Below are 24545 nucleotides of genomic sequence, written 5' to 3'. Positions count from 1 at the left end.
TCAGGTAACTTGGATACACTGAACACTTAAACAGGACCCTGCAGGTGTGAGGACACGAACAATCCAGCAGCGATGTTTTAGGAGAAACGCCTCTTCAGCTCGTCAGTCATTTGATCTGAACCCACTAAAACATATCTGGAATAAGAGCACTCAGAGAACACAGGGTAAGGCCGACACTAACTTTGATGTTTTATGATGTTTTTGATGCCCTTCTGTTTGATATGGCTTCTAGATATTTCTTCTGAAGGTCAACTTTGACCTTGGACACTAACAGTGAAGCTCCCAACTCCTACAAACCAATCTTAAATCACTAAACATTATCAGTGTACAAATAAATATGAGTTGGATATTTAGCAGGTAAAGGAGACACTTTAAACATATATTAAAAAGACTGTTAGCTTACAGGGATTTGAACCATCAGCCACCACAAGCATCCGCAGGGAGCTCAGATTGACATCCCGCTGATCCCGGTGGGCCACCAGAGCCCAGTGCATGTCCCGCGACTTCACACAGGCCACCTTAGCTGGAAATAAAACATCGCCGGTTCAAATTGCTGCTGTTAAATGACTGAATTTGTCATTTCAAACAGAAGGAGACACATCAGATACGTTATGTCACCTTTGTACTGGCAGACTTTTTGGATCCAGGACAGCGGGTTGACCTTCATGAGGGCGTAGGGAATACTGATGACGTGCATCATGTTCATCACACTCTGACAGACGCACACAGAGACACATTAACAGAGATGAAGATGTGCAGAGTTAAAGAAGTGATTATTTTCATTTTCAGCTCAGATTTACTCACATAAGACTTGAGCATACTGTGGGTATAAGAGGCACTGCCCTCAACTGGTTTAAATCTTGGTAAATGGCCTGTATTTGTATAGCGCTTTTACTAGTACCGCCTAGGGACCCCAAAGCGCTTTACACGTCCAGTCATCCACCCATTCACTCTCACATTTACACACTGGTGGAGGCAAGCTACAGTTGTAGCCACAGCTGCCCTGGGGCAGACTGACAGAAGCGAGGCTGCCATATCGCGCCATCGGCCCTTCTGGCCAACACCAGTAGGCAGTAGGTGAAGTGTCTTGCCCAAGGACACAACGACCGAGGCTGTCCAAGCCGGGGCTCGAACTGGCAACCTTCCGATTACAAGGCGAACTCCCAACTCTTGAGCCACGATCGCCCACGATCTTATCTTGCTGACAGGTCTTTCTTGGTTAATTTGGGCAACTTCTCATCTTCCTCGGTACCTGCACGCTGTGGTGTGCCTCAAGGATCTGTATTAGGACCTATTCTCTTCTCACTATATCTGCTTGGAGCAATTTTTGAGACGTATAATATTGCCTTTCATTGCTATGCTGATGATATACAGATTTATTTTGAGATTACTGACGATCTTGCTACGTCTTTTCACTATTTTCGCGAATGCATGCGTGAGGTTAAAGATTGGTTCAAGAGTAATTCTCTTGTCCTGAACGAAAAGAAAACGGAGGTCGTGGTGTTCGATAGTAAAATCCCCCGTGACCAATTGTGTGCTGCTCTGATGCCTTTTGCTAGCTCCCCTTCTGATTATGCCAGTAATTTGGGCATATTACTGGATAGCTCGTTTAAATCTGCTGTTGTGAGGTCTAGTTCTAATCAGCTGCGCCTCATTCCTAAGGCTAAGCGCTATATTCCGCACAGTGACCTGGAAAAACTTATTCACGCATTCATGACTTCCAGGTTGGACTACTACAGCTCTCTTTACATTGGCCTTTCCTCCTCCCTTCTCGTTAGATTGCAGACTGTCCAGAATGCGGCGGCACGCCTTTTGACAGGTAGCAGGAAGTTTTCTTCCATCACTCCTGTTCTTGCTGGCCTGCACTGGCCGCCAGTTAAATACCGTATTCAATTTAAAATACTACTTGTCACTTACAAAATGACCTCAATGAGCTTCTTAGGTTACACACTCCTGTTAGAGCACTTAGATCTGCTACCCAACTTCTTCTGGAGTATCCTCGTTCTCGGCTGAAATCTCGCGGCGGCCGTGCGTTTGCTGTAGCTGCCCCAGTCTTATGGAACAATCTTCCTGTTGATATCCGGGCGTCTGAATCTATGCCACTGTTTAAATCACAGCTGAAGACTTATTTATTTAATCTTGCTTTTCCACCTAGTTAACATTTGGTGTGCGTTGGTATATTTTTATCCGTTATGCTTGTTAACTACTTTTATATATTATGATTATCAAGGTTTTATAATTGATACGTGCCAGGTCCTTTCTCTTTTTCCTCCCTGTAAATGACCTCATTAATATTTTGTAAAGTGTTTTGTAAAGTTATGAGTGACTATTATATTGTTGGAGCGGATGCTTTTATTTTGAAAGTCACAGAGCGACAAGGTGCCGTAAATTAAGTGGCGTAAACCATATGACAGAAGCGCGAGTTTTAATGCACAGAGAGAAGGCGTGCTCTATGGTTAATGGACGGGAATGGGAAAAAGAACGGCTATTAAGGTGCAACACTGAGTTGAAAGCAGTTTCTTAGCACCTGGTTGATGAGGGAACAAGGTTCGTAACAAAGTTTGTCCTGTAGATATGTATTTTGTTGTTTTACGGAGCTGCTGACCGCTACTAAGCATAAAGGCTAAGTTTTCACCCACTAGAGGGTGCTAACGTACCTCGTCATGTTTAGGCAGCGATGCAACGATTTCACTGTTATATGCAATAATTTACAAGTTTTAGTGTTATTTGTTATGTAAGGTAAAGAGAATTAATTTGTGATTAATGAATAAGTCAAAAGGTTAAAGGTAACACACTGTTTGATTTACTAATAGTCTTTTATTCTGTATGTTGTAGCTCTTACGGTGTGTTCACATACACGGCTGTTTAATAAAAGGATTGTGAACCATCAGTTTGAGAGACCATCTTTTCAACCGGGGATGCTACACTCCCATCTCCTTTTTCCTATTTTATTTTTTTGTCAAGCACCTTGGTATACCCTTGGTTTTTTAGTGTGCTTTATAAATAAAGTTTATTATTATTATTATTACTGTACGTGAGTACTTGACCTGAGTATTTTCTTCTCAAAGACACGTTACACTCCACCGCAGCTCGGAAAGAAATGCTGCTTCCTTTACTGCACTGCATTAATCTGACGGCAGAGAGCCGCTGAACTGAGCGAACTGAGGCCAAAAGTCAGCGCGCTCAGGTTTGTTCTGCCTCTGGTACCCGGATGGTGTCAGATTTGGCTTCATTTTAATCTGGCTAAGACTTCGAGGTGTACATTAAAGCCAGACTGGGTGGAGAGCTGGTATTTATAATCACAGCTGGACTGAATATGGGCACATGTGGTGGATCGAAATGGGGTAAGATGCAGAACTTCAGCACCAGGAGGAGGAGGAAAGTGTAACTGGGCAGTAAATATATACATTTAAAATTAATTCATATAACAACTGCAATAAACACTGGGAACTGGGAACTTTTAGTAATTTAAGTAGATTTTACAGAGCATGTCTCACTTCATGTATGTTATATATATTAAGTTCTGGGGAGAAAACTAGCTTTTTAACTGTAATTACTTCTTTTTTTTAAAGTAAATTCATATTTGAGGCAAAGAGTTTGTTTAACAAATTGTCGTCTTGGAATTGAAAAGTTTTCTTACTGTCTGGATGGCGTGCCACAGTCCTACATCCTTCTTGAAGTCTAGTACATTCACAATGGTCTCAGCTGAGAAACAGAAACAGAGTCAAACTTCAACATCTGAGCGTCAGAGAGAAACAGCCGACCGTAGCAGGACAGCAGCGCTGTTCAGAGGTTTAATCAACAAGAGTACATGTGTGTACTACCTTCTGTGTATGAGCAGGACTGTGTGATGGCCTGGCAGTGCGTGAGCATCGCTATCCTCATCACCGTCACTCCGAGGACGCTGCCGTCCTTACACGTCTTATACTGGACAGACAGAAACAGAAGCAGAGTGACGAGGCGCTTTGTTCCCGCGTGCTTGACGATCGTCGATACAGAAAAAATCCACGTGTGCTTCTTCCAAGCACGAACGAGAGCCAAAGTGGAAGCGCCAAAAACTGCAGTTCCTCGAACGACCGCTTCCCCCACAGACTTTTTCCCCCATCTTTTATTTACAGACTGTGTTTACTTAAAGTATCTAGGAGACCCAGAACATCCACGTTTCAGTTTTTTAGTGGAGTCGGAGTCAAATTAGTGTCTGCAGCTCAGTCAATAAGCAATTTTTAAAAATATTGATTGTTCAATTTAAGGCTTTTTTTACACTAACTTCCCAAAAACCTAAATGATGTCTGAGTGCTGTGACAGTAATCAGTGAGAGTCTGCACAAAATAAGATCTCCTCTGTCTGAGAAGTCTGACATCAGTCGGACAAACGCACATTATGAGTCGCTTTTAAAGCGATGAATCATTTTGAGTCGTAACATTTTTCTTTTTTAATGTTATGCGCGCGTCACTGAAAAACTAACATTTCTTTTTAAGCCACTATAAAGTGCACCGCAGTACTTTCGTCCATCTCGACTGATTCGTGGCTTCTGTTAAAAATAAAAGGTCATTTTTCAATCGTCCGTTTTCTTTAATCATTTCCCTTTAAGCCTTTTTCAATCTGCAGAGCAATCAGGGAGACATTTCACCAGGCGGCCCGTGCAATTATTAGAGACGTTAGATTCAAATCAATCAGACAGGACGACAGAATTGAGCGGCGGCGGCCGGCCGAGAGGCAGCGAAGCGTCCGCCGAGCTGTGGTGAGATTCTGAGCTGGAGGACATGTAGCGGCGTTGATTTCACGACTGAAACAACACGAGTGGAAATGTTTTGATGCCCTGACGAGAACATGCATCTGTGTTTCTGTCATCGTTTGAGTTACCTCGATGTAGGCAGTGTCCTGGTTGGCTTCCTTGATGTGTGGGAACCAGTCTCGGGGGGGTTTGGAGAGGTGTTTGGACTCCGTGACGAACCACATCACCTTCGGCCAGCCTGAACGCCCATGGAGACAAAACAAACATCCCTTTAACGTTCACGTGTTGCTGGTTAAAGGATTATTTTACTCCACTCAGCCTTTTTTTTTTCTTTAAGAAAAACATTAACTTTACTCTATTATCTGACTATGAAAAGAAACAGAAAGCAACACGACTGCTTTTAGATTTTTCTCTTCGACAGAACTGAAACGTTGGACTTCACTGCTTTGCTGCAACAGCTGCTGACAGTGCAACAAGGTTTTATTTACACGAAGACAACAAATATAAAAATGCAGACAAATTATCCATCGATCTTCTTCTGGGGCCGGGTCACAGGGGCAGCAGCCTAAGCAGAGAAGCCCAGACCTCACTCTCCCTGGCCACCTCCTCCAGCGTGTCCAGGGGAACACCGCCAAGGCATTCCCAGGCCAGCCGAGAGATATAATCCCTCCAGCGTGTCCTGGGTCTGCTCCGGGGCCTCCTCCTGGTGGGACACCGCACCCAGGAGGCATCCTTGTCAGATGCCCGAACCATATCAACTCTTCCATGAATCACTACCTTATCATGGTGGAGGGGTATCTGTGTCCCAGGGATCCCAGGGGCTATGTTGTCGGGGGGCTTTTGTCCCCAGGTAGAGTCACCTATGGCAAACTGGTCTTGGGTGAGGGACCAGGAAAAGAGCGATTCAAGAGACCCCTATGACAAGACCATCGAGGGAACAGTTCACCCTGCCCGGGATAGTGTTACCGGGGCCCCGCCCTGGAGCCAGGCCTGGGGTGGGTGCCCGAGGGCGACTGTCTGGTGGCCGGGCCTTAGTCCATGGAGCCTAGCCAGGTACAGCCCGAAAAAGGGACATGGGCCCATCCTCCTGTAGGCCCACCAGGGCCTCCGCTCCTGGACGGAGGCCCTGGTGGACCGAACCCAAACTACCAAACAGACAGATTAGTATTCTGGTAGTGTTCTGGTTATATCTCTATATAACAACAGTAAGTTACTGAGTTGTCATTGTGCAGTTAAATCGTCGTCACTTTGAGAATTTAATGGAAAAATGTATAAATGTATGAGGTACGAGCAGTTCATGTGAACTTAATGAGAACTAACAGCAGAATGATTCCATCTCATTGCTAATTTATCACCATCTCGATGCACCAAAGTCGATTTGAAGACGGCAGCTGACTGTGATTGGTCGCAGTCCACTCTGTGGTCTCCAGTCACTGTTACTGTAGCATAAGCTAACGTGGCTAACGTCAACACTGCACAAACCAATATGTGACGTCCACCCACACATGTGTGTAGTGAGTTACAGTGTGGGCTGCAAACTGAGCCTTATTCATTGAGTCATGGAAAACTGAGAACGCTGAATAATAACTTTGAACAACTGAACACTATCACAGAGTTTGTTTGAGACTGAAGTCATCATAAAACAAACAAGAAGTTTCTCAGTTCACGTCTCATTAATCTGCTGCACCTCATCTCTTAACCGTCTTTGCAGATGCTTTAATTCAAAGAGACATAAACTCAGAGTCAGTGTGTGATTCATTCTGGCGTCCTGGATGAGACGCAGATCCAATTACCAACCTTTAACGCTGAGTCGCAATCGCACCAGTTTGTGAATATAAGCAAAACAATAACGTGTGAAAACTGTGCTGTAAGAGCGACTGGCGCCCTCACAAAGACAAATTATTATTATTATGAGGATGTTTTTCTCCGTGCTGAGCTGTTGCTCGGATGAAAGCGAGTGAATGCAGAATGCAGAGTACATGAAGGCTGTTAATGCCTGAATTTACTGCTGCTGATTCTGCAGGGGAGCGAGACAGAAGAAACAATCAGAACGAGATGAGCTTATAGCCTGCTGATCAATAAGGGGAGCACTCCACTTTAATGACACACACACACTAAATCCAGGCTGAATGAGGAGCGATAAATCTGCTAGCATGATGTTGCTATTTATACATCCATTACTGCAAAGCAAACAATGGTTATTAATCAGCAGGAGATTCTCTCGTTTCGTTCAGACCGCTAACGTCTCTTTTTCCTCCATCTATCACATGACTTGCATCCATTTTTCTCTTCCCTCAGTCGTGTCAGTTATTCTGCTATCGACTTGCATTACCACTCTCTCTGTCTCCTTGTCATTCATTACTCAAACGCAGCTGTCTGCAGTCATCAGTCTGTCCATTTATCCAGCTGAACCGCGGGACCACGCTCTGAACTCTGAACCACGTGTTCGTCTGCAGTCTCGTTCGTCCAGTTTGAAAGTTTTAAAAGCAGCATTGTCAGGACATCGTGTTCAGTCCTGATAATTGCAAGAGTCTGGTGGTGGATTAAGAGTCGAATTTGTGATTTAAATAAAGGTTATGGTTATTTTTTGTGGATTTGCGGCTCAAGAAATGGAAAGAGCTGAGAGGGAATTTTGTGATTGCTCACAGAGAGTTTGCTTGGCTCGTCTGTTTGCCAGGGAGATTATACTAAAAATCACTGAGGATCATTTCATAAATCTAGTGGAGATTTGGAGCAAAGCAACAAAACATGGAACACTTTCTTTAAAACTGGAAAAAGGAGCCCCAGCTTTGGCAGAGGATGCACTTTTACCTTCATGATGTGCTTTGTTTTAATGGATTATCCCACCTCCCTGCAGGGGTGTCAAACTGACAAAATGACAATCACATCCAGACCCAAACACATCTGCATTAATTCATTTACATGTCACACACAGCAGAAATCAGATCAAACAGTTAACAGAAAAAGTGCTTTACCAGTGAAACCCTTACACAGCTGACCTGCAGGCCTCACGTTTGCCTTAAATCAGGGATGTCAAACCAATTCCCCACTTTGGCCTTAAGTGGGTCAATCTGTAAAGACATTTACTTACACATCGAATCCTTCAGCTATCTTCATATATATAAAGCAAAGTGTCATCTTAATACTATGTCTCAGTTGTTTTCCCGATGATAAAGAAATAGTGATGTAGTAAAGAAAAAAATCTGTCAGGACGACTCTTTGGGTTTAAGCTTTAAGAGATAAATGTGTGAAATTACACATTAATTAACAATTAATTGTTTATCTATTATTTAATTTCTTTAATCCATGGCCATGAGGGAGGATTTTCTTTCTTTCTTTCAAAGGTCTTTTTTATTAGACAAAGGTCCCAATACAATGTATACAATAACACAAAATGCTTCAGAATATTCCAAAATTTCAATCTTGTTCCCACCCTAACCCTTAAAACAACATATAATTGGCAGCCTGCTGCCCAACTAAACCAAAAAACAAACAGAAAAAAACAAACAAAAGCAAAAAACAACAAACAGGCTCATAAAAGAAAAGAAAAAAACAAGACCGGGGGGGGGGGGGGGGGGGGGGGGGGGGGGATTTTATTAGTAAGAAAAGCTGTAAAAATACAGAGAAGTCGGATTGAATTCGTTGGAGGGCCAACTTTGGTTCCCGGGCCTTCTGTTTGACACCACTGCCTTAACAACTTTCATGTCTTTTTAAAATTATTTGAATATTTAGGCAAACACGGAAGTGACGGGTAAGGTAAGCGACGGGTAAGGTAAGCGACCCATGTTGTAGGTGACGTCAGACGCCGGAGATTTGGCGGAAAAAACAAAGCGAATGGTAGCGTAGAGTTTAACAAAGTTTCCTTAAGCTTCAGTACTGCCAAATAAACTAACCAACTGTCGTATAACTAACAACATCTGTCTTATCATCTCTAACACCCTGGAGGACAACGGGGAGAGTTTAGACGCTCTCCAAGAATACATCGAACGCTGCTTCCAAGATTTAGTAATGAAGAAGGCCCAGAGTGCATCTTCCCCGGCCAAAACCGAGACGCCGTCATCGAAGAGATGTCGTCCGGCAGACTCCCCCGGCACAACATCGCCTGCCGGCAAAGACATCGCAGATATCCTGGAGTCAATCGACAAGCGATTGTCCAGTTTCGATGCGAGGCTGTCCCTGGTGGAGATTCTACACCGGGAATTTAAATCTCTGAGAGAATCCCTGGAATTCAGCCAGCAGCAGGTGGAAACGCTTGCCGCTGAAAATGCCACGCTACGGGAGTCGGTCAAATCTCTCGCCGATAACGTGACCCAGCTAAACACTGAAAATAAAAAAATAAAAGAGTCCGTTATCGATCTACAAGCCCGTAGCATGAGAGACAATCTTGTTTTTTCTGGTATTCCAGAATCTACCGGAGAGGACGCGGAGGCAACGGTGAAAAGCTTCATTAAAATCCACCTGAAGCTGCCGGAGGACACCGTAAAGAACATCGCCTTCGACAGAGTGCATCGCTTGGGGGGCGTGAGGTCGCGGACCGGGAGACCACGTCCTATTGTGGCCAAATTTGGTCAATTTAAACAGAAGGAACAGGTGAAGAGTCGCGGCAGGGAACTGAAAGGAACGGACTTCAGCGTGAACGACCAGTTCCCCAAAGAGATCCTGGAACGACGCAAGGTCCTGTTCCCAGTCCGACGTAGCTTCATGCAGAAAGGCTCCCGCGCTGTCATCGCCGTGGACCGGCTCTACGTGGACGGACAGCTCTACCGCGACCCCGGCACCACACCGTGGTTATATTGACTGCACTCCAGATAAGAACCCGCTACACTCTTTTCTTATTCATTCACACTTTCTCCTTTAACATGGGTTGAACCTAGTAATATCAGTATGATGTCATAGCAGATATAACACCGTCACCCTCCGTCATTACTTTAATTGGAATGTTTCCGTTTCTTTTCTTTTTTTTGTTGTCGCTCACACTTTATGTGGTTTCTTTCTTTCTCTTGTCTTTCACTGCTGTGATCACCTACTTCCCCACTCACCTACAAACAACACCCTCTATTTCTCCATATATTCGCACCACGATCACGCAAACACACACGCTCAACGGCAGCACATTTACAACAGCCTCACAGCAAGCACAGACTTACAGGACACATACGCAAGCCACGCTTGTTCATATTAGTGAATAGTCACACACATAGTCAGACTTATGGAGCCTATCACCACACTTTTTTCTCTTTCTATTTACAAACAAGTGATGTTTCCACATTTTCTCCACCCGTCTAAACGGAACACCCAGCTTACATCATTAGACATACACACACAATTATGGGCATGCTGAGGTTTGTCACATGGAATGTAAATGGGGCTGGCACCAGAGGAAAGAGGTTAAAGATATTTAACCAGCTTAAAAAACTACAGGCAGATGTTGTTTTATTACAAGAAACTCACAGACCTGTTACAGGTTTAAACGAACTTAAAACACCTGAGTTTCCTAATGTGTTTGCAGCTTGTTATAATTCTAGACAAAGAGGAGTAGCAATTTTAATACATAAAAATGTTAATTTTACAGTACTTGATACAGTTATGGATCCAGAGGGTAGATTTCTAATTATTAAACTATCAATATTGAACAAAAAACTATGTATTGTAAGTATATATGGTCCAAATGTTGATGAACCCTCATTCTTCCACGGATTTTTTAGTGCACTCTCTGAACACCTTGATTGCACACTCATTCTTGGAGGCGACCTCAACCTTGGACTAAATGAAGAAATGGATAGGCTCAACACAACAGGAACTCAGCGCAATTGGCAATCCACAAATATAATCAAACAGTATATGAGCGACTATGGCCTTTGCGATGCATGGCGCTCCCTTCACCCCAACAGTAAGGAATATACTTTCTTCTCACATGTTCATCACTCCTACTCTCGTCTGGATTATTTTTTGGTCAGCAGCTCACTGCTGAGTGACATTTCAGACACTGAGATTCACCCTATAGCTGTCAGCGATCATGCTCCTGTATCTTTAACACTAATACACAAGAATAATACTACGCCAAGTAAAAACTGGAGATTTAACACATCACTACTTAAAGATGAAGACTTTATTAAATATTTTAAAAAGGAATGGACTTCATATTTAGACTTTAATGACACTCCCGGAACATCTGCTTCTGTTCTATGGGAAGCAGGAAAAGCTGTGATGAGAGGTAAAATAATTTCTTTCTCATCACACAAAAAGAAAGAAGAAAACAAAAATATTCAGGAATTAGAAAAAACCATCAAATCCTTAGAAGAAGCCTACGCGTTCCACCAAGATCAAGAAATAATGAACAAAATATGCAAAACAAAACTAGAATTAAATGAAATTATTAATAGAAAAACACAATTCCTTGTACAAAGACTTCGCTTGCAGAATTTTGAACACAGTAACAAACCAGGTCGATTTCTAGCAAACCAGTTAAAAATAAATAAAGAAAAAACAACTATATGTGCCACTAAAGATTTATCAGGGAACACAATATATGACCCTGGAAGAATAAACAAGATTTTTAGGGATTTCTATGAAACTTTATATTCACCACAAATAAACCCGTCTAAAAATGAAATTGATTTGTTTCTTGACAACGTAACTCTTCCAAAATTACTAGACAGTCAAGCAATGGCACTGGATTCGCCACTGACGCCAGGTGAACTCCAGGAAGCCCTGATAAGTATGCCCATTAATAAAGCTCCAGGTCCAGACGGCTTTCCTGCAGAATTCTACAAAGAATTCTGGACAATTTTGGCACCAGTATTCCATGGAATGTTGCAGGAAATCAAGAAAAATGGCAGACTACCACCAAATATGAATTCTGCTAACATTAGTCTCCTGCTAAAACCAGGAAAAGACCCTTTATTTCCCTCAAGTTATCGTCCAATATCCCTTATAAATGTAGACCTTAAAATAATCTGCAAAGCTCTCTCAAAGAGATTAGAGAAAATAACCCCCCTCTTAATTCATCCTGACCAAACTGGTTTCATAAAAGGTCGGCACTCCTCAACAAATACTCGTAGATTTCTTAATTTAATAGACTACTCATACAATAAAAACATTGAAACCATAATATTATCTCTAGATGCAGAAAAAGCATTTGACAGAGTTAACTGGAAATTTTTATTTGCAACTTTACACAAATTTGGTTTTGGAAACTCTTTCATAAATTGGATAAGAATATTATACAATTCCCCAACAGCTCGTATCAGAACAAATGACCAGACATCCTCCAGCTTTTGTCTCCTGAGGGGCACCAGACAGGGATGCCCACTCTCCCCTTCACTTTTTGCAATTTTTATCGAACCTCTAGCAGCAGCACTTAGACAGGCTACAACAATTAAGGGCATAAAATGTAATAACGTAGAACATAAAATCAGTCTCTATGCAGATGATGTGTTGCTTTTTCTGCAAAACTCACAAATCAACCTCTCTGAGGTAATTACTCTAATAAACTGGTTTTCAAGAGTTTCAGACTATTCAATTAACTGGCCAAAATCTACAGTTCTTCCCATTAACTGCTCCTTCCACAATTCATCTTCTGCCCCACTACAATCTGGAAATATTAAATATTTAGGTATTATTGTTTCTCCTAAGCTTTCAGACTTAATTAAATTAAACCACATCCCACTTCTAAAGAAAGTAGAAGGCGATCTGACTAGATGGAAATCTCTACCCATATCACTCATGGGAAGGGTCGCCACTATAAAAATGATGATCTTGCCAAAAATAAATTACTTATTTTTAATGATCCCTAACAAACCATCACAAGATTGGTTCAGATCTCTGGATTCACATATTTCTAAATTCCTTTGGAAAGATAAACCCCCGCGCATCAGCTTAAAACGCTACAAAGAACCAAGGATAGAGGAGGACTAGATCTGCCTAATTTTCACCAATACTTCTTAGCCAACAGGCTCCAGTTCATCTCAGAATGGTTAAAATGTACCCTCTTAGATGAGCCCTGGCTAGATGTTGAACAGGCACTATGCAATGATCTAGAGATTTCAGACCTACCATTTATTAGCTCAAACATCAAAAGACATGAATGCTTTAAAAGCATCAACATCAGCTTTTCTCTGTCAGCATGGTGGGAGTTTCTAAAAATAACGGAGTCTTCATTAATCCCATGCAAACGTACACCTATCTGGAATAACCCTGACATATTACAAAACAAAAATATGATTAATTTCCCAGAATGGAGTTGTAAAGGAATTAAATACTTAGAACATATATTAGAGGGAACAGAATTTATTCCATTTGACAGACTAGTTATACAATATGGGATCAACAAGAAAAGATTTTTAGAATATCAACAAATTAAATCCATAGTAAAAAAGAAATTTAACCTCAGTCAAGTTGAATTACAAACACCACCAAGTGTGGTTCAATTTCTTACTCTTAAATCCCCCAAACTATTATCTAAAATATACAGAACACTTTCTAAAATAGATGAATCAATATCCCTTCCTATTGCAAAGTGGGAAGCAGATTTATCAGTCAGCTTAGACCAAAACGTCTGGTCTCAGATTTGCTTAAAAACCTTTAAATTTATTAAAAATCCCAATCTGCAATTAATACAATACAAAATACTGCATAGAGTGCACTATACAGGTCATCGAATGTTTAAGATGGGCTTTACATCCGCCAACAACTGCTCACACTGTCAAGGCAATACACCAGACAGTTACATCCACGCTCTTTGGTTCTGTCCACCAGTGCAGAAGTTTTGGCACGAGATATGTGAGGACTTATCAAAGTGTCTGAAATGTAAAATTCCAACCTCCCCTTTAGTATGCTTGTTGGGAAATTTGGATGATGTCACTACAGAAATTAATACAGTCCACATGGTTTTTATTGCCCTATGCATCGCCAAGAAAACGGTCCTCATGAACTGGAAAAATAAAAATAATCTTAATTCTAGCCAATACAGAAACTATCTAATAGATCACATTAGTCTCGATATAGCCTCTGCCACCACATTAGATCAATCCCTCTGGGCTCCTTTGATCGGCTCCATCACCTAGCGGGGGTGGGGGGTCGTGGTTTGGTCCCGCCTTGGCTATTGTAGTTGATGTGGAGGTTGGGATGGGCTTAGGGCACCTGGAGGACCCCTAGAGACGTTATCCCTGGAGGGCTTAACCCGGGGGTTGTGTTCATAACCTGGTTAGTGGCTCTGGTCGCTCTCAGAGGTTGTTCTCCTCGTGGCCGCGTGCAGCGGGGCTGGAGGATGGTCTGTGCTGGCGGACGTAGGTTACTGGCCTGGTGGCCTGGCTGCCCCTGAGTGGATCCGGGGCGGGCGTGGGGGTTTGGGGTTCGGGGGTGCTTCGCCTCCGTGCTGGGGCTCTGGCTGGGCCTTGGGGGCTTCGGTCCTCGTCGATGTGTCGCCGAGGTTGTGGGCGGGTGGGTGCACGGGGGCTCAGCCCTGGCGCAGGGGGCCTCTTGTGCATCGGCCTAACCGGGGGGCTCTTGAACTGGCAGGGAGGTTGTTCCATCTTTGCAGGAGTCCACTCTGCAGGTGGGGGAGGAGACATAGGAGAGGTGGAGAATAAACTTAACCTGGGTGTCTGTGTCTTGTGTAGTCTGGGAGATGATTGAATGTTGGGGTGGGTACAGTTTCCTCTGCGGTGGGGTAGAGTGGGCTGCCCCGGGTCCTGTGGGGCTTGGCGGTGTTGCTGCCGTAGGCCCCGGTCTGGATGGGCCTGGGCTCCCTTGCCTTGGTGGATACCAGGGGACGGGGGTGCATATTGGGGTCAGCGGGGGAGCTGGCCCTAGGGAGGGACACCCTCCCCTCCCTTCTTTTCCTCCCCATCCCCGTCTGCCTCCCTCTTCACGCTCCACCACACCCACCCACACAGGTAGGGCTTTGGGGTGCGGGTGTGTCACCAGGGTGCAGGGGAGACATTCCCCCCCCCTCTGTCCTCTTCTGGCCACCTGTGCCTCAATTTTATCTCACAACTTAGACATCCACATTACTTACACTCTCATAACACACACATATATATATATATATATAGGGCCTTGAGGGTGGGCACGTTAACGGCGTCCAGTAGACGGTCTGTGTATTCAAACCTGCCTCTGGCGCCGGTGCCCACCTCTCAATTTTAAATCCATGTAGACATTGAGGATTCTCGGGAGGGGCCGTGCTATCACCTGCTGCTCTCTGGCAGCAGCACCATGCTCTCCCTTGTTTTAAATACACTTTAGAGCAACACGCAGCAACACTACACTTGAGCGGGAGGAGGGAGGTATGGGGTCTTAACACACCCCTGTTCTCTGCTAGCCATCGGGGCGGGGGGGCTGGGAAGAGATGCTGGCTGTCCGATTGGCCTCCCTGCTGCTGCGGAGCCTGGGGCGGTCTGCTTGCCTCCACCCCGGAGGGAAGGGTAACATCTCTTGGGTCTGGGTGCCGTTTCCATCTCTGGGGGTGAGGATACCTGGACCCGGGATATAGAGTATGTTTGGGGAGTGTGATTGTGTGTACATGTCCATTTACGTTTATTCCTGCGTTGGGTGAGTGCTGAGTGTTTGTATATGTGTGCATGAGGGTGGGAATGCATGTCTGTGTCTGTGTGTGCCTGTTTGTCTGTGTCTATATGTCAGGTCGGGTCTTAGACTTCACCTCTCTGGGAACTCCAAGGCCCTCCAAAGTGTGGAGGCCTATCTCCCCTCACCACACTCCCTGCCGGTGACTGATGCCCTCAGGGGTCGGTGCGTTGGTGGTTCTTGGTGTCCGGGGCTGGGCGCTCAGGTATGTACCAGCTCACTCCCGGTGACTACTTGGCGGGGCCTGGCGCCTGCTGCTCGGTCAGGCCTCTTCCGGGGCGCGGGGGGCCCTCGGGCCTCCGGCCTCTGTGCCTGCGGCTCGGTTCACTCTGGCACAGCTGGCTGCCGGCAGAGCCGGCGGGCACGCCGGTGCAGCCCCCTCTAGCTTCTGCCCGGTGGCTACTGGGTGACCCCTCATCTGGGGATCCTCAGCCCTTCCCATGAAGGTGGCACTGATGCCCCTCCGGTGGTCCTCCTTGGGCTCTTGCACTCTGGGGCCTCTGGATGTCTGGGGCCTGGATCTCCTCCATGCCTGCTTCATGCCCTGGGGGACGGGGCTATGGCTCTCTACATCCTCTAGCAGACCATTACATGGGGAAACCATTTGAATACAAGCGCGCCGATCCACACAGGTGTGCACATGGGTGTTCACTATTCGTAGACTTAAATCACACCTTTCTTGGCTGCTACTTCAAAGCACATTGTGCGCTGTCTGTCCTGCGTGCTGCACAACAACATTCAATATTTAGTATTTACTGCTGTTTTCACTTAGCTAGATTAATGCGATGGTGTTGTGTATAGTATGTTGCATTGTTTTGTTTTGTTTTTTTGCTTGTTTTCTATTCTTTTTCTCTCAACAGGTGATCCCGGAGATATTTTTTCTTCCCCCCTTTCTCACTGTCCCTCTCCCCTTCTGTTTTTCTTTTCCTTCCTCTTTCTTTCTCCCTTTCCTATCCCTCACTCATGTCTGTCCCGTCTGTAACAACTGAAAATAAAATAAATAATAAAAACAAAGGTCGATCAAATGGACCAATACGGCAATGCCATGATGATCCATTTGGCAAAATAAATCCATTGGGTATCCTTGTTGGTCTTCAGACAACAATTCTGACGGCTAAAGAACCAAATGGGACAGGCGGAAAAAAAAAAAAAAAATAAAAAAAAAAAATAAAAAAAAAAAAAAATAAATGACCCCATTTAAATTATTACTACAGTAGGCCTACTTCATAATGATTTAATGCTAATATCCTGTATAATTCTTAATTAACTTGGAGCAAGATAGAACGTGGACGGACTAGCTGCACGTTGAAAATCAGGTGTCAAATATTCAGCTGCTAAATGCCTTCGCTATCGAAAATTGAATCACCAAAATAATCAGAAAACACTTGTCCACAGAGAAATAGCCTGTTTCCAGCAGAGTGCAGATAATTCAGGTAAATGTTAGGAGTCAAGCAACAAGGCCATGCTTATATTTTCCTTTTTCTTTTTTTCCAAATATTACTAAACGGTAAGATGATTTTGTGGAAGTAAAGCTGAATTCTCTGTCCAAACACAAATGTCACTGATAGTAGACAGGAAGTTAAAAACAACAACAACAAAAAACATTTGCTGGGGCAGAAATAGGTATTTTACATCTCCGTTGAAATCTTCAGCATCAAAGCAATACAATTCTGCAGCGTGAGACCCAATATATTTCTCTCATAAACCTGTGAAAGGTGCTGCATTGCCTCCTGAATTGCTGAGTAGGATCAATCTGAGCCAGTTTAACATCGTGAGTCAATCAGCTCAGGCCAGGCACAGCGCATCAGCCCTCGTTAGCGATGACCTTGGGAGATAATCATGGCACTAAACCGGGTATATATGTGTGGGGTAATAGAACTGTAATTAACAAAATATGTAGGAGAACATAAACACTGGTCTGTCTGCCTATGCGCACAATTATTCCCCCGCTCAAGCCTGCAGGTGGAAGGCTGCGGATCTGATAACAAAATGATGAGTGGGCAAGACTTTGTCCCTGTGTATGTTTGTGGATAAATCAACGATTTTGCATAGAGCGTCCTGATATTCTCATAAGCTAGAATAAATATGGTCTGGACAAATGGTCATCTCATCATGTTTTGTTCCAAGTTTGCTTTCGCCAAATCGAACATCAATGAGCACAATATGTACGGAGCTGATAGGCAGTATAATCTAAATTTCTGACTGTATAGCCAGGATGAAGATATGTTGTTATTCATATCTAAAATCCACAAAACACTACAGAGACTCCCAAGGCTTCCAGTACCTGTCAGCTCTCTATGTTAAGCATTCTCTTTGATAAAACACATGGGAACCGATGCATAAACAAAGAGTTGTGCTTAGTATATTTTAGCGTCTAAATTTTAAGCATGTTTTATGGGAGGGGGAAATGCATGCAGTGAAAAGGAGCCAGCAGTATGATATTAAGATTTAAGTCGCTGTATGTGCTCAACAAGACATAACTTACTAAAAAGTAAGTAAAATAAAATATCAGAGCCTAATTAAGTCAGAAAGGAGGAAATATCAACGACAAGATGAAGTTTAAGAGGATTGAAAGGCACTATCTCTTTTTCCAAAGGGGATTTAAGAGGATCAAAGGGGTGGCTTTGTTTTCTTCTTCTTCCTCTCTCTCTCTTTTTTAAACAAACCCATTCTCTCATTAATAAACCAATTACTACACAAAAAAAAAAAAAAAAAATAAAAAAATAAAAAATAAAAAAAAAATAAAATTATTTGAATACAGTTGCTTTCTAAATGGATTCTTTAAAATAATGACACGTTTGAAAAACTCAAATTTGAGCAGAACTTGTCCTAAAAAGCAGGTTAAAGATTTTTAATGGTTTCGGTTAAAAGTTGCAGTTTTTCTACATATTTCAAAAGACGGACGCTAATTCTTGCTTTGCTTTGCTTAGGCTGCTGCCCCCGCGACCCGGCCTCGGATAAAGCGGAGGAAGATGGATGGATGGACGCCGATTTATTTCTAAACTACGATCCCCACTGCAGTCTAGATTTATTCAATGCTGGTGTTTGTATGAGGATTAAAGATGCACGTATGGATGTTTTTACGAATAAATTTCATGCGCCTCTGACCTTTGAACTGTGGGATCTCTCCAGTGGGACTCTTGGGTAACCCTTTATGGCAGGCGTCACTGGTCAGAGCTACAGTCACTCCACAGCTCCCCAACAGAAACCCAATCTGCTGACTGCCGGCGTCCTGCAGAGAGACAAAGACCATTGATCTGTGATTCATCAGCAGGATTGGAATCAATGTGTAAGTGCTTTGTGGTCATCATCAGCTTCTCTGTTCTATACGAGTCATGAAAGGGGAAATCTACAGTGCTGATTATGTGAAATTGTCAGGTTCACTGGTTCAACTGTGATATTACAAACTCATTTCTACATATAAGAAATTATTCCTGAAACTCCCAAGAATGATTTCTTTTATCTTCACTGCTTCCTCTGCTTGAAATCAGCTGAAATCAAGCTGATTTTAACGACTGAGGCAGTTACATCAGTCTGCAAATGTTACGTCTGCTCTTTGCCTTCTCTGTTAGACACAATATTCATACCTTTATCTGAGATTTAGCCTCAAAGTATTTATTGTTTAATGTTTCTTACTCTTTATCCTAATTGCACAGGATAAAGAGTAAACATTTCTGTGCATCCTGCTCTGTGTATAAGGTGCATCTATCATGATGCAACCGATGCTGATTAAGCTGCTGCCTAAGTTGGTCAAAGCACAAAGGAGATCTCAGATCTCGGGAGTCCTCTCTTCCTGGTTAAGCACTGAATAGCAAACTTTCAAATGCTAATTAGTAAGTGTAGGTGTTGCCACAGTGAGATAAACAGCTCTCGCTGGGTGCAATAGAAACATTGTTAATGAAATAAAACGGCAACAGTCAACGTGAGAAGATGGAAAACCATGTGGGAAAACACGATGGAAACATGGCGTTTCTGTCGGTTCCTGCTGCTGTTTCCTCGTTGCTCGGTGCAGATTCGATGCTTTGAATCGCTCACGTCATAATTTACCTGCTTCTCTGTAAACAATCAGCCTGACAGGAAGGTGTAGTGAAGTGATCACTAGGCTGATCATCAGAAATCCACACTGACTACGAGACTCACACCAGCCCTCCTGGTTCCTCCCAGAGGATATCACAATGCGGAGCTACGCTCAGTCCAAACGATGACTCAAACAAATGTGCAGCAGCAGCGCAGTCGCTTCTTCAGAGACATTTGGCTCTCATTACACCTCAGCTCAAAGCTCAGCGTCCTCTGTGTTGAATCACAAAGTGCCTTCCAATGACTCATGTTTTATCCCCCCCAGTGTTGCATTAGCTCCACTGACTGGTGTGAATTAGCTCTGCACTGCATGACTCTGCTGCACGTCCTCTGTTCAACCTGCTCATGCAGCTTCACTTCAGAAAATAAGACGACATTTAAATAGAAATGTTATCAAATTGTTTTTCCAACAACAGAAACTCCTCATTGTCAAACTTTATTTGCATTTAATGACCAATCCCCTCCTCATGATATAAAGCAGAACATGTCTGCTGTGTGAATTATTCTTGTTGTCTTGGGTATTTGGTAATCTAAGAGATTCGAGGTAACTGATAACTGAGCACTGCAGACTGGTAATCCAGTTACCTGCAGTTCAGCTCGGGCATGGATCCTTTTCTTGTTGAGCAGCAGCCAAGACATTGAGCTTTGTTGTGGCCTTTACATGCAAATATCCTGTGCCTGAAGACAGTGCACCAGTACCACCGATGCAGTGAAAGTACAGCAAAAAACAAATGGTGTGCGTCACATTTCCTACTTGATGAACTGCTAAAGCTAAGAAGATTTTATTAGAACAAGTCAATCACTTTTGCTGTTTGAAATCAATGCATGCAGTAACCTGGACTCTCACACCAGCTATGAAGCAATGAAGAAATCCAAAACCTCCTGTCAGGATCGACTTGAACTTGAGCAAAACATGTGGAGAGGGTGGCTATCCAACCTTCAACCCCAAGATTCGTTTACAGCCTCCTTTTTGTTAGATGCTGTTGAGGAGACGTGACACTCAAAGGTCCACGAACGCTCCCTGAATTCTGAACTAGATACCCGAACGTGACGCCATTAATCATCGAGGAAGCCTGTAGTCACGGTGGCCCGTTAACACTGCTATTGGCCACACAAACACTGGAAATCACATCGCACCTTTTCAACAATCACCGTCTGAACAGAAAATACTGCCAAAAAAAACGACTACATCAATGATCTGACCCTAAAACAGCTTTACAGTCTTCAGAATCATCCACACTAAGAAGAATTGAGGACTGCACTATTAAATAAAACAAGCATGGGTGCAAAAAATAATAAAAGTTACTGTTTTATTAAGGCTACTGCTTCCATTTCTTTTTAATAAACAGTTTATATCCAGTTTTATGTAAAGTAGTATTAAGGTTTCTTCTGCTTGTATTAAACTGCAGTTTATTGGCTGGTGTTTTGCCTTTTTTTAATATTACAAAATACTTTTCACCATATAGTAATATTTAACTTCCACATATTTTTCACTATTCCTTAAATTTTAATTAGACATCGAGTGCAGTTTTCCTCTTACCTTCCTGGTCAGCGGTACTTCTATTGGCACAGGAACCACCTCAGCCAGCAGGCAGCCATAGAAGGCTGTCATGAAGGAGGCAGGGTCATTGTTAGGGAAAACTAGCGCCACCTACAGGCAGAATGAGACATAATACATGTGTTACAGATTAAAACGGGAAGAAATCTTTGGAAATTTCAGGATGGACGGAAAGTTATGATGTTGCCTTGATGGTTAAGGCAATAAACAAAAAATATTTGGTTATTCAAACCAGGAGTTACATTTAAACCAATCATAGCCTGAAATATCACATCTGAAAGGATTTTAGAGGTTTTTGTTTTACTCAAGAGAGAGCGCGAGACAGAGCAGACAAGGCAGCAACGAAGCATGTTTTGTGTCTGTGATGCTGATGGCTGATAGGAACCAGAGAAGAACAAAGCTGAATCATTCTGGGGGCGTCTGGTCAACATCCCTCCCTCTTTCACCTCCTCTATTCCTCTCCTTCTACTTTCTTTGTTCTGTTTAATACCTCCTCTACTTTCAAATATCTTTTACTTCACATTCTCCTGTTCACAGTCCTTCCTCTCATTCCAGTCGTCTGTCTTCAAACCTTCTGTTAGCACGTTGAGGTTTAACTCCTTTAATGCCATCACCTTGTGTCTTGCACTCCCTCGCAACTTTCTGACTGTTTCATAAGTTTCACACAGTTTTGATGACGTACAGTATTTACAGTACTAGTGCAAAGATACAAACTTCTCTCCACTATCGTGTCCACAGAGCATGAACCCATCAACCCGCTTTCTACATCACAGCTAGGCTGTTATCTCGCGCTCTAGCATTCTGGTTCAGTTCAGCTCCAGTTGCATGCTGTGATGATAATGGTGGACCATTGCTTAAGTTCTTAATAGCTTCCATATACAGTACAGTACACCACAAGAGTGGATGTGTGTGTGCTAATGTGTGTGTGTGTGTGTGTGTGTGGCAGAGAGTTGGCGGTATAAGCTAAGTGCAACTGAATGAATGAGAGTGGTGTAATGATGCTTTAACAGGCCTATTGTTGACATGTGCACGCCTCATTGAAGCGGGTCAGGTTTCATTTGTAAACGACAGCAGAGAGATTCACGTTTTCTGCTTGTAAAGGCTGCAGAGTGCATGTCAGGAAACACTGCACGTACGTGAGCTGCCCACTTGCTTCGTTTACATCGCATATCTCAGTGTGACTTTTGTCCCGTCTCCCTCTCCCACAGCAGATGCCGCCCCTCCCTGAGCCTGGCTCAGAGTTTTTCTTTCCCACTTCCGTCAAATGCGTTTCTCTCGTTTGTTGTTAACCTTACAATTTAAAGAGTTTCGTTATTGTGATTCGGTGCTATATAAATAAAACTGAATTGAACTGAACTGCCATGCATTCATGGAAATTCTTGATGCAAAACATGCAGAGCTATTCATTACATGAAAAATCAGAAAGCTGGGCTAGAAGACTAGAAGGTACTGAATGAATAAAGAGGAATATCTGTCTGAAAATAGAAAAATGATCTCGGTGGGTGAACGATGTCAGAACTGAGATAATACAAACTGTAAAGACATGCTGTGGCATCAGCTTTCTTTGGTACCAAGTAAATACTAAGTTATTCCAACTTACATCTGATCCTCATTAAGCATTCTTTCTGCAGTGAGGAAACCCGATCTCAACAAGACTTGCATAACAGCGATGACACAAAAAGAACAGCTCTAATGCAACACACTATGCCATTAACTAGTTACATGTTGCAGCGTTGTGTTCTGTAGTGGTAATCCGGTCGTTAAGTGATGACGTGACGAATCCTACTTCCAGGCCTAAAGTAGTCTGTGTTTAATATGGCTTTTGTGTTGTTAACATGTTTAATGTTTTGTATTTTCTTCTATTTAATCTCAAAAAGCTCCTAAAACAGTCAGTGATCACCGTTGACCTCCCTCGGCTTTTATTACCGCTAATCATTTATTTAAGCTCAGTTTTTAAAACCTTAGGATGTAACTACAGCCCAGCCCATGCAGCAGTATATGAATGACTAACCTCGTATTGTGGATGGATTATCTCAGTTGTTCTCCTGGCTGAAGTTTGGTCCTTTTACAGCATCCTGCCATGCGATTACATTTGTTCCTGACCACCGAGAACACTCACGTTAACTTTTATCGAGTGGAAAAAAAGTTAGCTTGTTTATATTATGCTAACATAGCTGTGTCGCTAGCGGTCACGTAGCACATCATTATATACCAGCTAGCCAAACTTCAGTAACCCTACAAACGTCACTGCTGTTTAGTTTTCTGTCTTCATTTATGTTGGAAGTGATAACAGAGCTGTACGTTTTAATTTGTTTCCAAAACCCCGCAGTCAGGACATGCTATATTGTATTTAGCTAGGAGCTAGCGAGCTAACTTCCTGCTAACTTCTAACTCCGTTAAATGTCATAAATTCCATTTTCATGGATGCCTGGATGTTAAACTCAGTTGTTACACCTGGTAGAGCAGAACGCTGATCATTTTATTAAAGATGAAAGACTTTAGACAGTTTTTAACTCTCAGTAATGCCATAGTGATCGTTTGATATATGGACCTGCAGCGGAGTTTAAGCCCAGACACGGCTAGTGACGTCAGACTTAACGACCGGATGGACATCACAGTTACAATGATGTTAATACAAGCATGGGTCCTTCAATTATCTGCACAATGAAAGCTTAGAAGAAAAAAAAAAAAACACTTCCTGTGCACTTGTATACAATCAGGAATGAAATATGATACTTGATCTGCACAGACAGCATGCTAACACAAAGCTAGTAAAGAACCCAGAGTGGTGTTAAAGACGAGTGTACGGTGACCCCCAGCCCAGCAGCCAGAGCCTGGGCTTCAATAAGTAAATGAACCATTTCTACCTTTACCTGTTTCTACAGCACAATCACAGTGGCGATGGCTTTGAACCTCAAACTTAAACACCAGAAGAAATATCATATGCATGTTTTGATTTGGAGGGTATGCATGTGACAAACATAGGAAAAAAAGAGAAATTCAGTGCAAATCTCAGACAATCCATCCGTCATACTGGACAGGTACTCCTGAGTGCACCGTGCATTATGGGATTAACACTTCTCAGTTGAAAGTTCTTTATTGTCATTCATCATAAAGACAAACGACAGAACGAGATGACGTTATTCAGGTCTCGGTGCTGGTGAGGATTAAAATATAGAAAGCTCTCATTAAAAAGTAATTTAAAAGTAAAGCTCTAAGTGAATGTAATAATAAAAAAAATAAAAGGAATAATGTATTGAATTTAATGAACTTGATGATTGTGTGGCGCTCAGAGCCTCTGGGAAATGTTTTTTTACTCCTTTCTCGTTTTAGTTTTCTCACCTCTGTAATGACTCCCCCCGTGTCACATGACACCACAGCTTTTTAAAAAACTCATTTTGTATAAAAATTACTGCCATTTGATGCTCTTTGCCAGAGTTGGAGTCCGTTTGGATGTGCAGTCCCCTGCGATAATGATGTCATATTAAAAATGTAATTCAAAAACAAAACTTGGCCCAAGAGGACTTTTTAAAGAGAAACCACATCCACAGTTTTATCTGATTCTTCAGCAGCATCATTCCCTGAAACCTT

General features: G+C 42.9%; 1 protein-coding gene and 1 long non-coding RNA gene across 11 annotated transcripts in view; one reads left to right on the top strand and one right to left on the bottom strand.

Annotated features, from left to right (window-relative positions):
- The window catches only part of LOC146497181 (disco-interacting protein 2 homolog C), a 261549-nt gene that overhangs the window by 44602 nt on the left and 192402 nt on the right, over positions 1–24545 (bottom strand). For all 10 annotated transcript variants that reach the window (XM_085140592.1, XM_085140585.1, XM_085140588.1 and 7 more), the window contains 7 exons: positions 20937–21047; positions 18428–18551; positions 4864–4973; positions 3825–3927; positions 3641–3705; positions 619–712; positions 404–523 (listed from right to left, as the gene is read on the bottom strand). In XM_085140592.1, the coding sequence (XP_084996718.1) occupies positions 404–523; positions 619–712; positions 3641–3705; positions 3825–3927; positions 4864–4973; positions 18428–18551; positions 20937–21047 (727 nt within the window). The remainder of the gene's footprint in view (positions 1–403; positions 524–618; positions 713–3640; positions 3706–3824; positions 3928–4863; positions 4974–18427; positions 18552–20936; positions 21048–24545) is intronic.
- Positions 2281–2890, top strand: LOC146497184 (uncharacterized). The gene is made up of 2 exons (XR_014870788.1): positions 2281–2547; positions 2836–2890. It is a non-coding gene; the product is annotated as an uncharacterized LOC146497184 (long non-coding RNA).

Source organism: Neolamprologus multifasciatus, chromosome 18 (assembly GCF_963576455.1).
Source record: "Neolamprologus multifasciatus chromosome 18, fNeoMul1.2, whole genome shotgun sequence".
Classification (NCBI taxonomy): domain Eukaryota; kingdom Metazoa; phylum Chordata; class Actinopteri; order Cichliformes; family Cichlidae; genus Neolamprologus; species Neolamprologus multifasciatus.
This window is presented reverse-complemented; position numbering and strand designations above follow the sequence as displayed.